Here is a 13,671-nt window from a genome sequence, read left to right as displayed (position 1 = left end):
TGATATTCTAGTAATTATTAAAACTCCTGCTTTTGCTTTACATGAGCCTAATTGGCATGTAGAGTATCTTGCACCAGGATGAACACACCCCAGTACTGTACTATAACTTTGCAAGAAGCTGAATCAAGAAATTCGACTTTTTCAAGTTTTGGTTTTGGTTATGGTTAATAGAAACTTCTAGTCTACAAACTCGGCTGAAGGAGCAGTCAATTTAGCTAGAACTGAAGTAGCAGTCAATTTAGCTAACCATAAAACATGGTCAGGTTGAGCCAGGTTAGCAGTTTATGAATAAAATGCAGATCAAGTAAGTTAAATTTTATTATTTCTATAGTTATATTATTTCAGATATGTGTTAATTCCAGTTACTGGACTAAATTACTGAGCCAACCTTGTCTGGCTAACTTTCAGTCCATGTCAGTTTATGAGTCTTAAAAACTATCATACCTGCTCATTGATCCAGCCATTTGTTCAGATGGATATTCAGTGAGTTATCAGATTACTTACTAATATTAGTACTTGTTTTGCTCAGACATTGATCAGATTATAAGACTAAATAATTAGAGAGGACCCACAGAAGCACCTGACATGTAACTATTTGCAACAAACCCTATCACAGCTCCAATGTGCCTGCTTGTCTGCTGGCACCTTATGCATCAAGAATGGAAACAAGCCCACCCAATTTTTCTTAACTCAATAATCAGTACCTGTTTTGCTTACTCATGTCCATGTCAAACTAATGTAGCAATGAAGCTCAAAGGATGAGAATAACTTGTAATGTTTGTGTTTTATTTCAGGGTCATTGGCCATTTCCACGAGATAAGCTTACACAGGGATATGCATACATTTTAACCCATCCTGGAACGGTAATTTCTCAGTGGAGCTACTAAAATTTTCTTGCAATTTTGTTTTAGGTTCCTACAGAAGTAGGTCCAGAAGATTTTTCTGTAGGACTCCCACCATTTCAATTTCCCATGTTTGGACAGTGAAATCTCTCTCTCTCTCACTCTTATTGGAAGTTGTTTTTAGTAATAGGTGCCAAAGCTATATCTTCACTTTGCACATTCATCTCCTATAGTCCACTGCTCTTTAAATGTTGAGAATAAACTGTCACTTAGCTGCTTAGGTGCTTCTATTTAAATGTTACCCTGCTTAGGCAGTTTAACCAAGCAATGGATGAATCCTGAAATTCATGGACTTGAAGCTTTCCTGGTGGATCTGCTGCTACCAATTTCAAGAGCTATCAAAATAAGCTACTCAATGATGGAGTAGACCAACCTTTTCTGAGACTTAATCCTATGTGTGCTGGAGAAAACTGCTCTCATTTTCTAAACTTGCTTATTTTAAATAGCTCCTTTCATTTGTCCCTAGAGATGTGCACCACTGAAAACTAGCTACTTAAATTTTCCATATTCCCCTAGTTTTGTTTCCTTTCCTTTTTCCAGGAAAGACTAGTCTAAGATAACTTCACTCAGGCTTTGGATGCTTGACTCCTAGAACTCGCCAATAGGCAGGCAACACAATTGAGATATAGGAGGATGATTGCTTAATATTTTATGAGCCACAGCAAGTTATATTTTCGTGTGTTTTCATTTTGCAGCCTGTAGTATTTTATGATCATTTCTATGATTTTGGCCTCCGAGATGTCATAACTGAGTTAATTGAAGCCCGAAGAAGGACTGGCATTCATTGCCGGAGTTCTGTGAAGATATACCACGCGAACAACGAAGGTTATGTTGCAAGGATCGGGGATGCGCTGGTAATGAAGATTGGACATTTTGATTGGAACCCTTCAAAGGAAAATGACTTGGACGGGAGCTGGCAAAAGTTTGTGGATAAAGGATCAGAGTATCAGTTGTGGCTAAGACAATAAGCTGATCATCCATTACTTCATTCTGTAAAAATAGGCCCTTTTCATTCCTTGTATCAATGCTAACATTATCATTGAATCCTCCATGTTCTTGCGAGGACCTGCATTTCTGGCAGCATGTAGCCATGGATGTTAAAGCTAATCAAATTCAGACATAGTTTCCAAGCTTACAACAACTTTCCCAGATGTGTTCCATAGGCTGCTTTGTCTTCACTGAAAATGCCCTCTACTTCCCTCCTGCTTAGCTTTCTGAATCTTTGTTGACTGAGTAAATAAATCATGAGCCGTGTTTTTTCCTTTAATTTTTTCTTCCTTGTGTTTTTCCTATCACACACTGTCTCTAAACCCCCAGACAGTAGCCAACTTGTTTATTTTTTTGCCCATTCTAGTACTACAAATTATGGATTTGGGCCACGTCATGTTAATGATTAGTCAAAGTGAGTTCATTGGAATTATCATTGGCATATTCTAGAACTATCCACGTGCTAGTGTGAAAAGGATAAAATATGTCATACTCTCCACGTCACTATTGAGGCAAAAGAAAATTCAATTATGACTTGTCTTTTTAATTAATATTATTTAGTAGACATTAAATTCACTTAGTTATGGCATTATCCTCATCCAGATTAAGATTAGCCCTTAATATTTAGGGTGGGCATGAACAGAAGTGAGAGTAAAAATGAGAATGGAGGTAAATTATAATATTATATAAAAAAGAAAAAAAATTACAAATTTACTCCCATAATCTAATCATTTATGAAAGCATCTGACAACAAAAAAAAAAAAAAAAGGGAAAAGGAAAAGGAAAAGGAAACTTCATGGTAAGGCTTTTCTGCATGGATGGGTGAGTGGGTGAAGGGTTGAGGAAGCATGTGGGGGTGGGGTGTGGCCTCTGCACTAGCTTTTTGACATTGTTTATTCCAAAGATAAGACCTTAAGTCAAGTCTCAAGACTTGTGGTCAATGCTGTCCAGTCAAGGCCTAATCTTGAGAGAGAGAGAGAGAGAGAGAGAGGAGGGTGATGTTTAGAAAACCTAGGAACTGCTTTCAGGCACTGACATGGAGGGAGGGGGGGGGGGGGGGGGGGGGGGGGGGGGGGGGCAGGGAGAATGGCGAATAGGTGATGCCTAAAAGTCTGGGTATTGTGTTGACTTGAATTCAATTCTCCAGCTATGTATGCTATGGACCCAAAGCCTTTCTAGTTTCTACACCCTCACCTTCACCTTCTTTCTTTCCCATTTTCATTTCCACATTTCAACAAAAGCTAAATCTTTTATTTTCTAAATTTCCATATTCCCAATAATTATTTACATTTTTTAAATTTCTAACGTAAGAAAATCATTTTTTTCTTATTATTTCTCTAAAAAAATAAAATAAAATAAAATATTCCCTTAATCTTTGATTAAAATTAGATGTAAAAAATATACATATTTATAAAAAAATTGTTTATAAAATGAAGATATGTTAGTGTGGACAGCCTCTCAAAGGCATGGAAGGGGAATCCTAATTTACATAGAGGCTGAGGATGGCCCAATGTCCCAAGCTTGAAAGATAAATTATTAGACCTTTGGAGATGCAGCAGCCTTACATAACTACAACTGCTCCTCATTAATTTCATTTTGTACCTCATCTTATGTGCATGTGATAAATGATACAATTTCTCTCTCTCTCTCTCTCTCTCTCTCTCTCTCTCTACCATCATAATATCTAAAATCAGTTGAGTCTTATTAATCGTGTTTTTAAAATTAATACGATCAGACACATCTTTGTTTCTAAGAAACAGAAAAATATTTTCTTAATTCTAATGTGAAATCATTTATTTCAATCAATCCAAAAATAAAAAAGTTGTATGCAAAAAAGTTGTATTTTAATATTTTGTAATAATCTTACAACATTATTTCAAATTCTACTCAAATTTAAACAAGGTTTGACAATGATTTCAGGAAATATTTTTAATTTTAACGTTTGAAATTTTTTATTTTTTAAGTATCAGAAAAATTAGAAACATTTTCTAAAATTAGTTTAAATGCATTTTTAGAGTGTATTTTAAAGTGATTTTATTTAAAGTATTTTTAACGGAAGTGTTTTCTATGAAAGTGTTTTTTAGGCGAATCATGTCTAACATGATGTGAAATTTTAGATTTTTAGAAGTGTTTCATAATTTTATCAAACATCTTTTTTTTTTTTTCAAAAACATTTTTTTTAATTAAAAACACTTTAGAGTGTGTTTAGTAGTGATTATAAAAAATATTTTTAGCATTTCTAATACCCGGAAGATAAAAAATTTTAAATGTTAAAAATGGTAGAAATACTTTTTAAATTTATTTTCAAATGGGCTCTTATTTTTTTAGATTATAAACACTTTTTGGAATTACTATTCAACCGACTTTTAATTTAATTATTATTGTTCAATTTAAGTGTAATTTTAACTAGATTTTAAAATTTCTAATATATTCAATAAAATAAATGTAAAATTCTTAAATTAAGAGGCTTAAAATTTTAAACATTTAAAATAGAAAAAAAAAAAGAATAGTTGGAAAAAAATGAAGCCAAGAGTATTGGGCCCTCAAGGGCTTGGGTTGGTGAAGTAGGGCTCCCGCAAGGGCCTGGCCCAAAGTTTCAGCACAAAGCAAACCTAACCCATCCCCACCTCCACTCATCCTTGCTTGATTTTGCTTCCTATGGCGGCGGGAAAATTAAATATTAAAACCCCAAAAAATCAAAATAAAATTAAAAAAAAAACATTTCCCAGAAAAGTAAATTAAAAAAAAAATCAGAAATACACACAAAAGTGTAAAAAGGGCACGCCCTTCCCCACGCGTGCGCAAAAGCGCGTGGTTCAGCATATCCCAGACCACTTTTGCGCGACGCGCACCCCACTAAAGGAGGGAGTACGTCCTCCTCACCTCCCCACCGTCGATTCCGCCAAATATCTAAATCCGAGGGTGGGACTTGTAGGGGTGACATACGCTTGAGAAACAGCAGAGTGATTTCTTTTGTCAGGTTCGGGTTTTAGGGGTGGCTTTCCGAGGCTGAGGCCTGGGTCCGAACCTAGACTGCTGTTGCTTCTAAGTTCGTTGAAAACATTTTCAGTGTTTTTCGATCGCTTTATCTTCGGCCTGGTCTGAAAACCATCGTTTCTCTCTCATCACCAAATCTAGAGATAGAAAGTAGAGAGAGAAAGAGAGTGTGTGAAGAGCATTTGTTAGTACGTTGTCGTTTTGAGAGCGCCAGCTGAGGGTGATCACCACTGAAACGGCGTCGTTAGGGAGACAAACACACTTCCAACAACCCTAATTGTGTCTCACTCAGATCACACTTCCAAAACCCTAACCGAGCTCTGAGTCTCTGCTTCTTCTGGTAATTTCTCTTTCAGCTGGTTCTCTTCGCTGTTGCTTTCTTCTGCTGTGAGAATCACTGGTTTCAGTGTTAATTGTGTGTTTCTGATTCTGGTTTTTGGTGGAATTTGCTTGGAATTGGTGTTCTCTGGTGGTTAATTGCTTGTTTTGGGGAATTGGGGTGTTGGTGTGTGGTTTGTTTGATGCGTGATGGATTTTTAGGGTTTTTGAGTAGGGGGTTTGCTTTGGGTTTTGCTCAACTGCTGCCATATTTGTCTTAAATTTTGCTTTGGAAGGCGTTATGTTCAATTATAACTATTTTGTTTGAAGTTCTTGAGCTCGCATTAGTGTGAATCTAACTGTTTTTGGAATATTAGTGTTTCTTTTTTCTGGTTGAGTTTTCTCTCCATTTAATTGTGTATTTATTTCTCAAAAGTGGTGTAAGTTTCCTTAATTTGTTGTAAACCTAAAATCGAGTTTCATTTCCCTGTTTGGACGCCGAGGAAAAAGAGTGGAAATATATGATTTCGCGACTTGAACCTTACTTGGTTCCAACATTTCAAGTTTGATTTCTTTCCTTATGCTAATGTACGGAGCAATTTGATCAAATTTAATTGACTTTGTTGAGGTGGAAGCTGGATGGTGCTGCAGTTGTATTATATTTACAGGCTCTGTTGTAGGAATCAAACCCGTGCTATTTTTGTGAAGAAATTCATCGTGGACCTGTCTGAAAGAAGCTGCCACTGCTTGTAGCTCTTATCTGATATCATTTTTAGTTCTTGTTTGCTCACTGTAATTTTATTATGCAGGGTTACATTGAGCAGAACAACCACAGAAATTGAAGTGTCATTTAAGCATATAGTTTGCAGCCAATTTGCATTCTTAATTGCACGAGTAGAGCTGTATGGATGAGGTGGTTTTGATCCATAATGATCTCCCTTATGGATAGAACTATCTTCTGCCAAAAGAACTAGCTAAAAATTTTCTGGCTTCATTATCTATGCCTGGTAACGAAGTCGAAGACAGGATCTGCAATTTCTTTGAGCAGGACAATTCTTCCCAGGGCCACCTTCAATCTCAAACTGTGGGTGGGAGTTGGCCTGTAAATTATAACCAGTGGGTTGGAAACCAGAGGCAGATTGGAGAAGCTATCAATTTCAATCCGAAGAATTTCAATGTACGGCAATTAGGTATGGCAATTCTGACTAGTTATAATATTCTTCGTTACTTCATTTATATTTTGTGTTGCTTGTCATAATTGCTCAAGAGCTAGTTCTCTTTAGTAAGAGGGGGCATCATAATTGTCTCGATTTATCATTTGAAAGACAAATTGTGCATTTAGTTTGAAACACAGAGAAATTTCATGCTCATGCAAACAAATACCATTTTTTGTTTGGTATTTGCAGATTCTGTGGTAGGACCTGGCAGTGAGTCTTTGCAAGTGTCATTTGATCAAAACCATGCACAAGTAACTCTGAGGCCTCAGTTCTCAAAGAGTTACAGTAGATATCAACAATTGAATTCAAATGGCCTTATGTTTGGGCACCAGAATCTGCAAACAAGGCAGAATCAAACAGAGTTTTCGGGTGAAAATACATGTTACCAGTATAATCTAACATCAAAAGGGTTATCGAATCTTCAATTACAGCAAAAGAGTGCTTCTGAGGATAGTCCCACTCTAACAACAAATTCGGAAAGGTCTGAAACTGCTGAAACTCCTGATTTCAACTTTCTTGGTGGGCAGCAGCATTTCATCAAGTCCCAACAGCAAGTTATGCCACAACCTCGTCCGAGACAACCATCTGGGTTTAATGATATTCAGTTGGTACAGCAGCACATCATGTTCAAGCAGCTGCAAGAACTTCAGAGGCAGCAGCAACTTCAGCGGTTGGGTGATACCAAGCAAAATAATTCTATAAACCAGCTGTCTACTCTTGCAAAACAGGCATCTGGGGGTCAGTTTCCACCTCTGATCAATGGAACACCTATTCATGATGCATCACAGATGTTTATGAACTTGGTGCAGCGTGGTGCACCTCCATCTGTGCAAGGACTTCCAAACAGACTGCCAAATGCACAAGAGCAAGGTCAGGCTGTGCGATCAATGGGTCTGGTTCCGCAACAGCTTGATGCATCTTTGTATGGTACTCCTGTTGCAAGTGCACGAAGCAACACAAGCCCCTATACGCATCTTCGAGGGATGTCTCATGATTCCACCAGTTTTTTGGCCAATGTCAGTGCTAACCAATCGCAGAAGCCTCCAATGCAGCCATCTGCCTTCAGTAATCCCTTTCTAGGCATTGCTTCTCAGGAGCAGGCTTGCATGCCCGATGGAACTTTCATAGCCAAACATGGATTTCAGGGGAGGAATTTGTTTGGCCAAATTCCCATTCAGGATTTAAATAGTGGAGTTATATCAGAAAACTTCCATCAGGGGAATGCCTTACAAAGGAATGCATCAGTTCAGGAACTTAATGGGAAGCAAGAGCGAACAGGTTGGCCTGGGTACTCACAAGAAAAAGCGACACAGATGGACCCTTCTCCGGGTCTGTCTGCCCTAGATCCAATGGAAGAGAAGATTCTGTTCAACATGGATGACAATTGGGATGCTTCTTTTGGCAAGCGCACTGACATGGGCACTGGAAGCTGTGGCAATGCATGGGAACATACAGATTACATGAACACATATCCTTCTGTTAATAGTGGGAGCTGGAGTGCTCTTATGCAGTCTGCTGTTGCTGAAGCTTCTAGTAGTGATACTGGACTACAGGAAGAGTGGAGTGGCTTGACTTTTCAGAATACAGAACTGTCAACTGATAATCAGCCTTCACACTTCATGGACAGTGCGAAGCAAGAAACTGGTTGGGTTGATAACAATTTGCAGAGTGCCTCGTCTTTGAGTTCGAAACCTTTTCCTGCATTTAATGATTCCAATATGAGCTCTAGCTTCCCTGGTTTTCAGCAGTCAGGCATGCAATTTTCATTGGAAAGTAGGGAGAGAATGCGTCCAGATTCTTCTCATGAATCCATTCAGCAGTCTCCTAAAAATGCTGGCAGGTGGTTAGATTGTAATTCTCAACAAAAGCAGCATATGGAGGGAACTCAACAGATGCAATCACTGGCGCATTTGGAAACTGCATGGGGTGGGCAGATTTTTGAGCAGTCAGAAAGCAGTTCACATAGAGAGAATGTATCCTCATATAACAATGGTAGTCAACCATGCAATAAGCCAAAAGGTGGGAATTTTCAGTCCCTTTCACCCAGTGGAAATGCTACATTGAACATGGGTGCCAATGAGAATCATGTGGGAAATTGTTGGGCTGGTGATATTAATGGAGCCATATACAAGGAAAGGGATCCTGATGGTCGTCTGTGGAAGGCCGATGGTAATCGTGGGGCAAGCTCCTTTTCTAATTCAACTGGTGGGTTAGAGCAAGTCCAATCTGGTGCAGATGATACTCTAGTTAATGGAGAAGATTCTCAAATAAATAACTTTGCTGCTGTACCAAATTCAATCTGTAAGGTTGATCAGGAAACTAATCAACAAGTTTCAGATGGTCATCAGCTTGATTACATGAAGCATGTTGATATTGCTGTAAAACACAAGGAAAATGAGAACATGGGGAAACACCAGCATCAGCTAAATAACAACCTTCAGGTTTTAGATAGCTCTTACAAAGGAGCAGGTGAGGTCTATGATAAGAGGCAGAACTGCTTCCAAAGAGAGAATTCAAGTGACAGTTATAACTCTAATGCATCCCAGCATACCATCACAGGACGTGAAGGGAGAGAAAATGTGTGGTTAAATGCAAGTGATCCGCGAACTCTGGCTGGGAGTGACCAAAAGTCATCCGGTCAGGTTGGTTGGATAGCTTCTAGTTCTCGTAGATTTCTCTATCATCCAATGGGAAATTTAGGAGTGAGTGTTGAACCTGCTGACACTCTAAAACATGTGACAAATCCACAGGTACCATGCCAACAGGTATCTGAGGGATTGACTAGTCGTGAACAATATTTGGGGCAATTTCAGATTGTTGGCAATGTTTCAAACAGTAACATGGATATGGAAAAGGTGAATGATAGTTTTCCATATTTATTGAGGAGATTTCTGTTGATTGCATCTTTTTAAATTTTCTTAATGAGTGATGTTCTTAATCTTCTATATATAGGGGAACTTACCTGATTTCCAAGGAAACTTTAAAGCACCGGAGGAGGTTCCTTCTGGAGTTAGCCTTCGATCTAATGCATTTGCTTCATCTGATAGGTCAGGTGGCTTCTATAGTCCCAATGTTACTATCCCAACAAGGTAATTGGGTATATCATTTTTCTTTTATAAATTTGAAGCTTGAAATTTATGGTTGTTTTTCATTATGCAGACTGATCATTGCCTTATTCCTATCCGGACTACAGTACATTATTATAGTTCCCTTATTGCTTATAAATTGATAGGCCTTAATTATTCTCTTAGGCTAACTTTTTTGGTTTGAAAAATCATTACTACTTTTGTTATTTATTCATCCATTCTTATTTTAGAAACTGCTCATATATTGCATTGCTTCTATTTGTATAATTTCAAGGAAGTTGTAACTGACTTTCAATCATGGCAGTCAAAACATGCTTGAGCTTCTTCACAAGGTTGACCAAACAAGAGAAGATAGCACTGTAACGCACTTTGGCACTCCGGACTGTAATCCATTATCCAGGGTGCCTGAACCAGAAACTCCTGATATGTCTGTTGCTCAACCATACAATTCTGCCTCTCAAGGATTTGGTTTGAGGTTGGCCCCTCCATCGCAACGGCTGCCCAATTCAAACCATTTTTTCTCCTCCCAGGGTTCCTCACAAGCAGCAAGTAATCTAAAGGTTAGGCATGTCAATCCTGAGTTATCTCAGAAGGGACAGACCTGGTTAGCTTCTCCATCTTCAATGCAGTCTTTGCCTCCACATGAATCGTCTCAAACAGGATGCTGGGATGATAAATCCAGTATTTCAGGGCATGCAGGAATTGAAAACTCACATTCTAATCTGCAGGGAAATTCTCCTGCAGTTTTTACTTCTGTTTCTCCATATCTAAGAAACCAGCTTCAAAAGCAACTGATCCCTAATGCACCTGTGGTACGCCAAACTTTGCAGGCATCATCACCTGGTACAGCTGGCAGGCTTCCACCTTTTAATCTTGCTCCATCTCAAGATACCTCTCAACAGATTTATGCCAACTCTTTTGGTCAATCATTCCCAGTTTTGGAGGCTGTTCCAGTCACTCAACCTTCTATTATGCCGGGAATGTCTCAACTGAGTGGGTTTTCAGCGAGGCCAAACAATGTGTGGACAAATATACCAACTCAGCGACATCTATCTGGTACTGAACCTCACAATGTTCCTTCCAGTTCGCTTCCTTCCACAGATTCATCAAAGAGGAATCTGGAAACCCCTTCATTGTCTCCACAAGAGTTAAATGATCAAAATTCCCAGAAAGGTGGGAATGAATCGTTGGAATTTGGTGCATGTTCTATGAATTCACAGGGCTTTGACTATGGGGAAGAGCAACCGGGGAAAGAAAGATCCCAGCAACGAATGGTATCTGAGATACTCGGCCCACCTTCACAGACAAGTGGTTTACCTCAAGAGCCACAATCTGTGGTGAAGCATATGTCGGATGCAAGTGCTGTTACCTCTGGCTCAGTACGGTACAAGGAAAATCAATCCCGAGCAACTTCTGAAAGGGATTTTGAGGCCTTTGGCCGGTCTTTGAAACCATCACACACTTTCCATCAAAACTACTTTGTGCACCAAACACAAGCCATGAGAAATGTGGAGACTGATCCAAGCAAGGTCAGTTATCCTCTTGATGATGAACTCAACGCAGAATCACAGCCCGGGCCATTTCGAACTGGAGAAAAGAAAATGGTAAGCTTCTTTTCAGCTGCAAGAGAAGATCAGAATGTTAAAGCTTCATCACAACCTGTTTTCCAGGATGTATCGTCTCAGGAGATGGTCACATTTGGTCGACAAGATTCCCAGAGTCATTCGACAAGCACCAATTTGGCACCTAATCCTAGAGATAGTTCCCAGATTAATCTGCAAATGGCACCTTCCTGGTTTAAGCAATTTGGGACCTTAAGAAATGGGCAAATGTTGTCGATGTATGATACGAGGATTGCAAAGACTGTTGCAGAACAGTTATCCAGTGGGAAGTCATCTGAGAATTTGCTTGTACATGCTTCTGTTGGGGGAGTCAATGCTGCTGATGCTAGTCAGGTCAACAGTGTTTGGCCGAGTACAGCTGCCACCTTGGTAGGGAGTGGGCACTTAACACCCCCTTATATGTTGCCCACAGATAGCATTGATCAAAGCTTGGCTGATATGGGAACAAAGAAGCGTAAAATTGCATTTTCTGAGCTTCTACCATGGCATAAAGAAGTGACACAAGATTCTCAAAGGCTTCAGAATATCAGGTATTTGCCTTAATTAGTACATTTATTCTGCTTATTAAGCAGTTCAATCTTCTTTGATATTTCCGTTCTGTTATTTTTATGCTTGGCCTGGTTACAGAAAAGATGGCATGATGGAATGAAAATTTGAAAATTTACACCTTGCTGTTGTTATGGTTCCCAACGTCTTTTGCTCCTACATCTGCTTGGTTTTAACTTTTGCTTTCTAAAATTTATATTTAAGTGACTGGTTCCTTTTCTGTTCATTTTGTTAAAACTTAAGAGCACATTTATTTTTGCAGAATGGCAGAACGAGAATGGGCACAAACCACAAATCGGCTAATTGAGAAGGTGCATTCTTAATTGAATGGCTGAACTAATGAAATTTAATTCTCTTTAGAATATTTTTTTTTTAAAATCTTTAGGATCTGAGATGGGTTCTAATTGCTTTATTTCTAATGTTCAGGTGGAATATGAGGCTGAAGTGATTGAAGATAGACAGCCAATGGTTCGACCAAAGAGAAGGCTTATCTTGACAACACAACTTATGCAGCAATTGCTTCGACCTGCACCAAGGGCCATTCTCTCGGCAGATGCTACTTCAGACTATGATTGTGTGGTGTACTACATTGCAAAATTAGCATTAGGGGATGCATGCAGCCTATCCTCTTGTGCAAGAAGTGATTTGTGTAGCTCACTGGACAACTGTAACATGTAAGAATTGCTCTTCAAGACTTATCATGAAGACTTATTTTTTGTTCTTTTGGTTTTTTTGTTATTTTAAACAGAACAAAATTTATTAAGAAGGTGAGAATCTAGACTGTAATTCCAAAATCATGTATAAACTAGAGGTTTTTGACACTCTGAATATGAACTATTTATAAAATTTGTCAGGATGTGCGAGAAGCTTAAATCACCTGAAAGAATTGGTGACCAGTATTTCTCTAAGGTTGTGGAAGGCTTCACTGGAAGAGTAAAGAACCTGGAAGATGAATTATTGAGGTATGAAACTGGTTTCTTGTTCATGAAATTATTTTAACATGATGGTGAATATTCTATCTTCTAATATTCTTAGCTGCAAGTCTATGTTATATGAGCAAAGCAAAATGTAGCCAAATGATGTAGTTGTTCAAGTGGCTACAAACTCAAATGCGAAAACACATTACACGGACATGATAGGAGTTGGTTTCTTATTGTATTTGCTGGATGCAGATCTGTCATCTATGCCACATAGAAAATGATGTAGTTAGCCTTCTAGTAGTTATCCCATATGTAATTGTATTCTCTTATATGAATGACCTAGTAATGCAGTGCATCCAATGATGCAGCAGATTGGACAAGGCAGCATCAATTTTAGACATAAAAGTGGAATGCCAGGAGTTGGAGAAGTTTTCTGTCATCAATCGTTTTGCCAGGTTCCATAGCAGGGGACAAGCAGGTACAGCTGAAACCTCATCAGCCTCTGGAGCAGCTGGAACTGTGCTGAAATCAGTTCCGCAGAGATATGTTACTGCCCTTCCATTGCCTAGTAAATTACCCGAGGGGGTACAATGCCTTTCACTTTGATTATCAATTGATTGTTCGCCTCCCAATCTGCATCCTGTTTTGATCTATACTCTGCATTCCATATCCTCCATGCATCTGTCTTTGGTCTCTGTTCCATAACCAATATGCTGACATGCAAGAAACAACACGAGGAATGAAAAGATGGAATGCAGGATAAGTCCAGTAAAAGTAACTGAGGCTGTTCGATCTTTTTGAATCGTGGCCAATTGTTGTCATTTTTGAGAAAGTATATATTGGTTTTTGTATATTTTCATGAAAATTTAAGAAGAATCTTCAAGTACTCAATGCTTTTTCCCCTCTCTTAGAAAGAGTAAATGGATGGATATTCCCTCTAGGTTTCCTGAATTTGCTTTATTCATTTAGCTACATTCAACCTAATAGTATTTCTAGGTGTGGCTCTTCTGTTCCTTTTTCTCTTTTACTTTTCCCCATTTTCAGGTTCATTCTGTTGTAAGCTGAAAAAAAGCAGG

General features: G+C 38.7%; 2 protein-coding genes across 6 annotated transcripts in view; both read left to right on the top strand.

Moving 5' to 3' along the window:
* The window catches only part of LOC117929569, a 48,335-nt gene extending 46,166 nt beyond the window's left edge, over window positions 1-2,169 (top strand). For both annotated transcript variants that reach the window (XM_034849884.1, XM_034849883.1), the window contains exons 14-15: window positions 795-863; window positions 1,598-2,169. In XM_034849884.1, the coding sequence (XP_034705775.1) occupies window positions 795-863; window positions 1,598-1,870 (342 nt within the window). In that variant the 3' untranslated portion in view covers window positions 1,871-2,169. The remainder of the gene's footprint in view (window positions 1-794; window positions 864-1,597) is intronic.
* A 2,794-nt stretch (window positions 2,170-4,963) lies between these two features.
* Window positions 4,964-13,535, top strand: LOC117931444. Of its 4 annotated transcripts, none has more exons than XM_034852447.1 (10): window positions 4,964-5,226; window positions 6,014-6,394; window positions 6,611-9,276; window positions 9,374-9,510; window positions 9,812-11,111; window positions 11,178-11,659; window positions 11,938-11,986; window positions 12,102-12,349; window positions 12,530-12,637; window positions 12,964-13,535. In XM_034852447.1, exons 2-10 carry the CDS (start codon window positions 6,205-6,207, stop codon window positions 13,199-13,201), a joined length of 5,418 nt encoding a protein of 1,805 aa, XP_034708338.1. In that variant the 5' UTR covers window positions 4,964-5,226; window positions 6,014-6,204; the 3' UTR covers window positions 13,202-13,535. The 4 variants fall into 4 exon arrangements, with proteins under 4 accessions (XP_034708338.1, XP_034708339.1, XP_034708337.1 ...); XM_034852448.1 differs by having other exon boundaries at window positions 4,965-5,226; window positions 6,611-9,063; window positions 9,172-9,276; window positions 9,812-11,659; XM_034852446.1 differs by having other exon boundaries at window positions 4,965-5,226; window positions 9,812-11,659; window positions 12,967-13,535.
* Window positions 13,536-13,671: the final 136 nt, after the last annotated feature.

The sequence above is a fragment of the Vitis riparia genome, chromosome 14 (assembly GCF_004353265.1).
Source record: "Vitis riparia cultivar Riparia Gloire de Montpellier isolate 1030 chromosome 14, EGFV_Vit.rip_1.0, whole genome shotgun sequence".
NCBI lineage: Eukaryota > Viridiplantae > Streptophyta > Magnoliopsida > Vitales > Vitaceae > Vitis > Vitis riparia.
The sequence above is the reverse complement of the archived record's forward strand: the minus strand, read 5'-3'. Positions and strand labels throughout refer to the sequence as shown.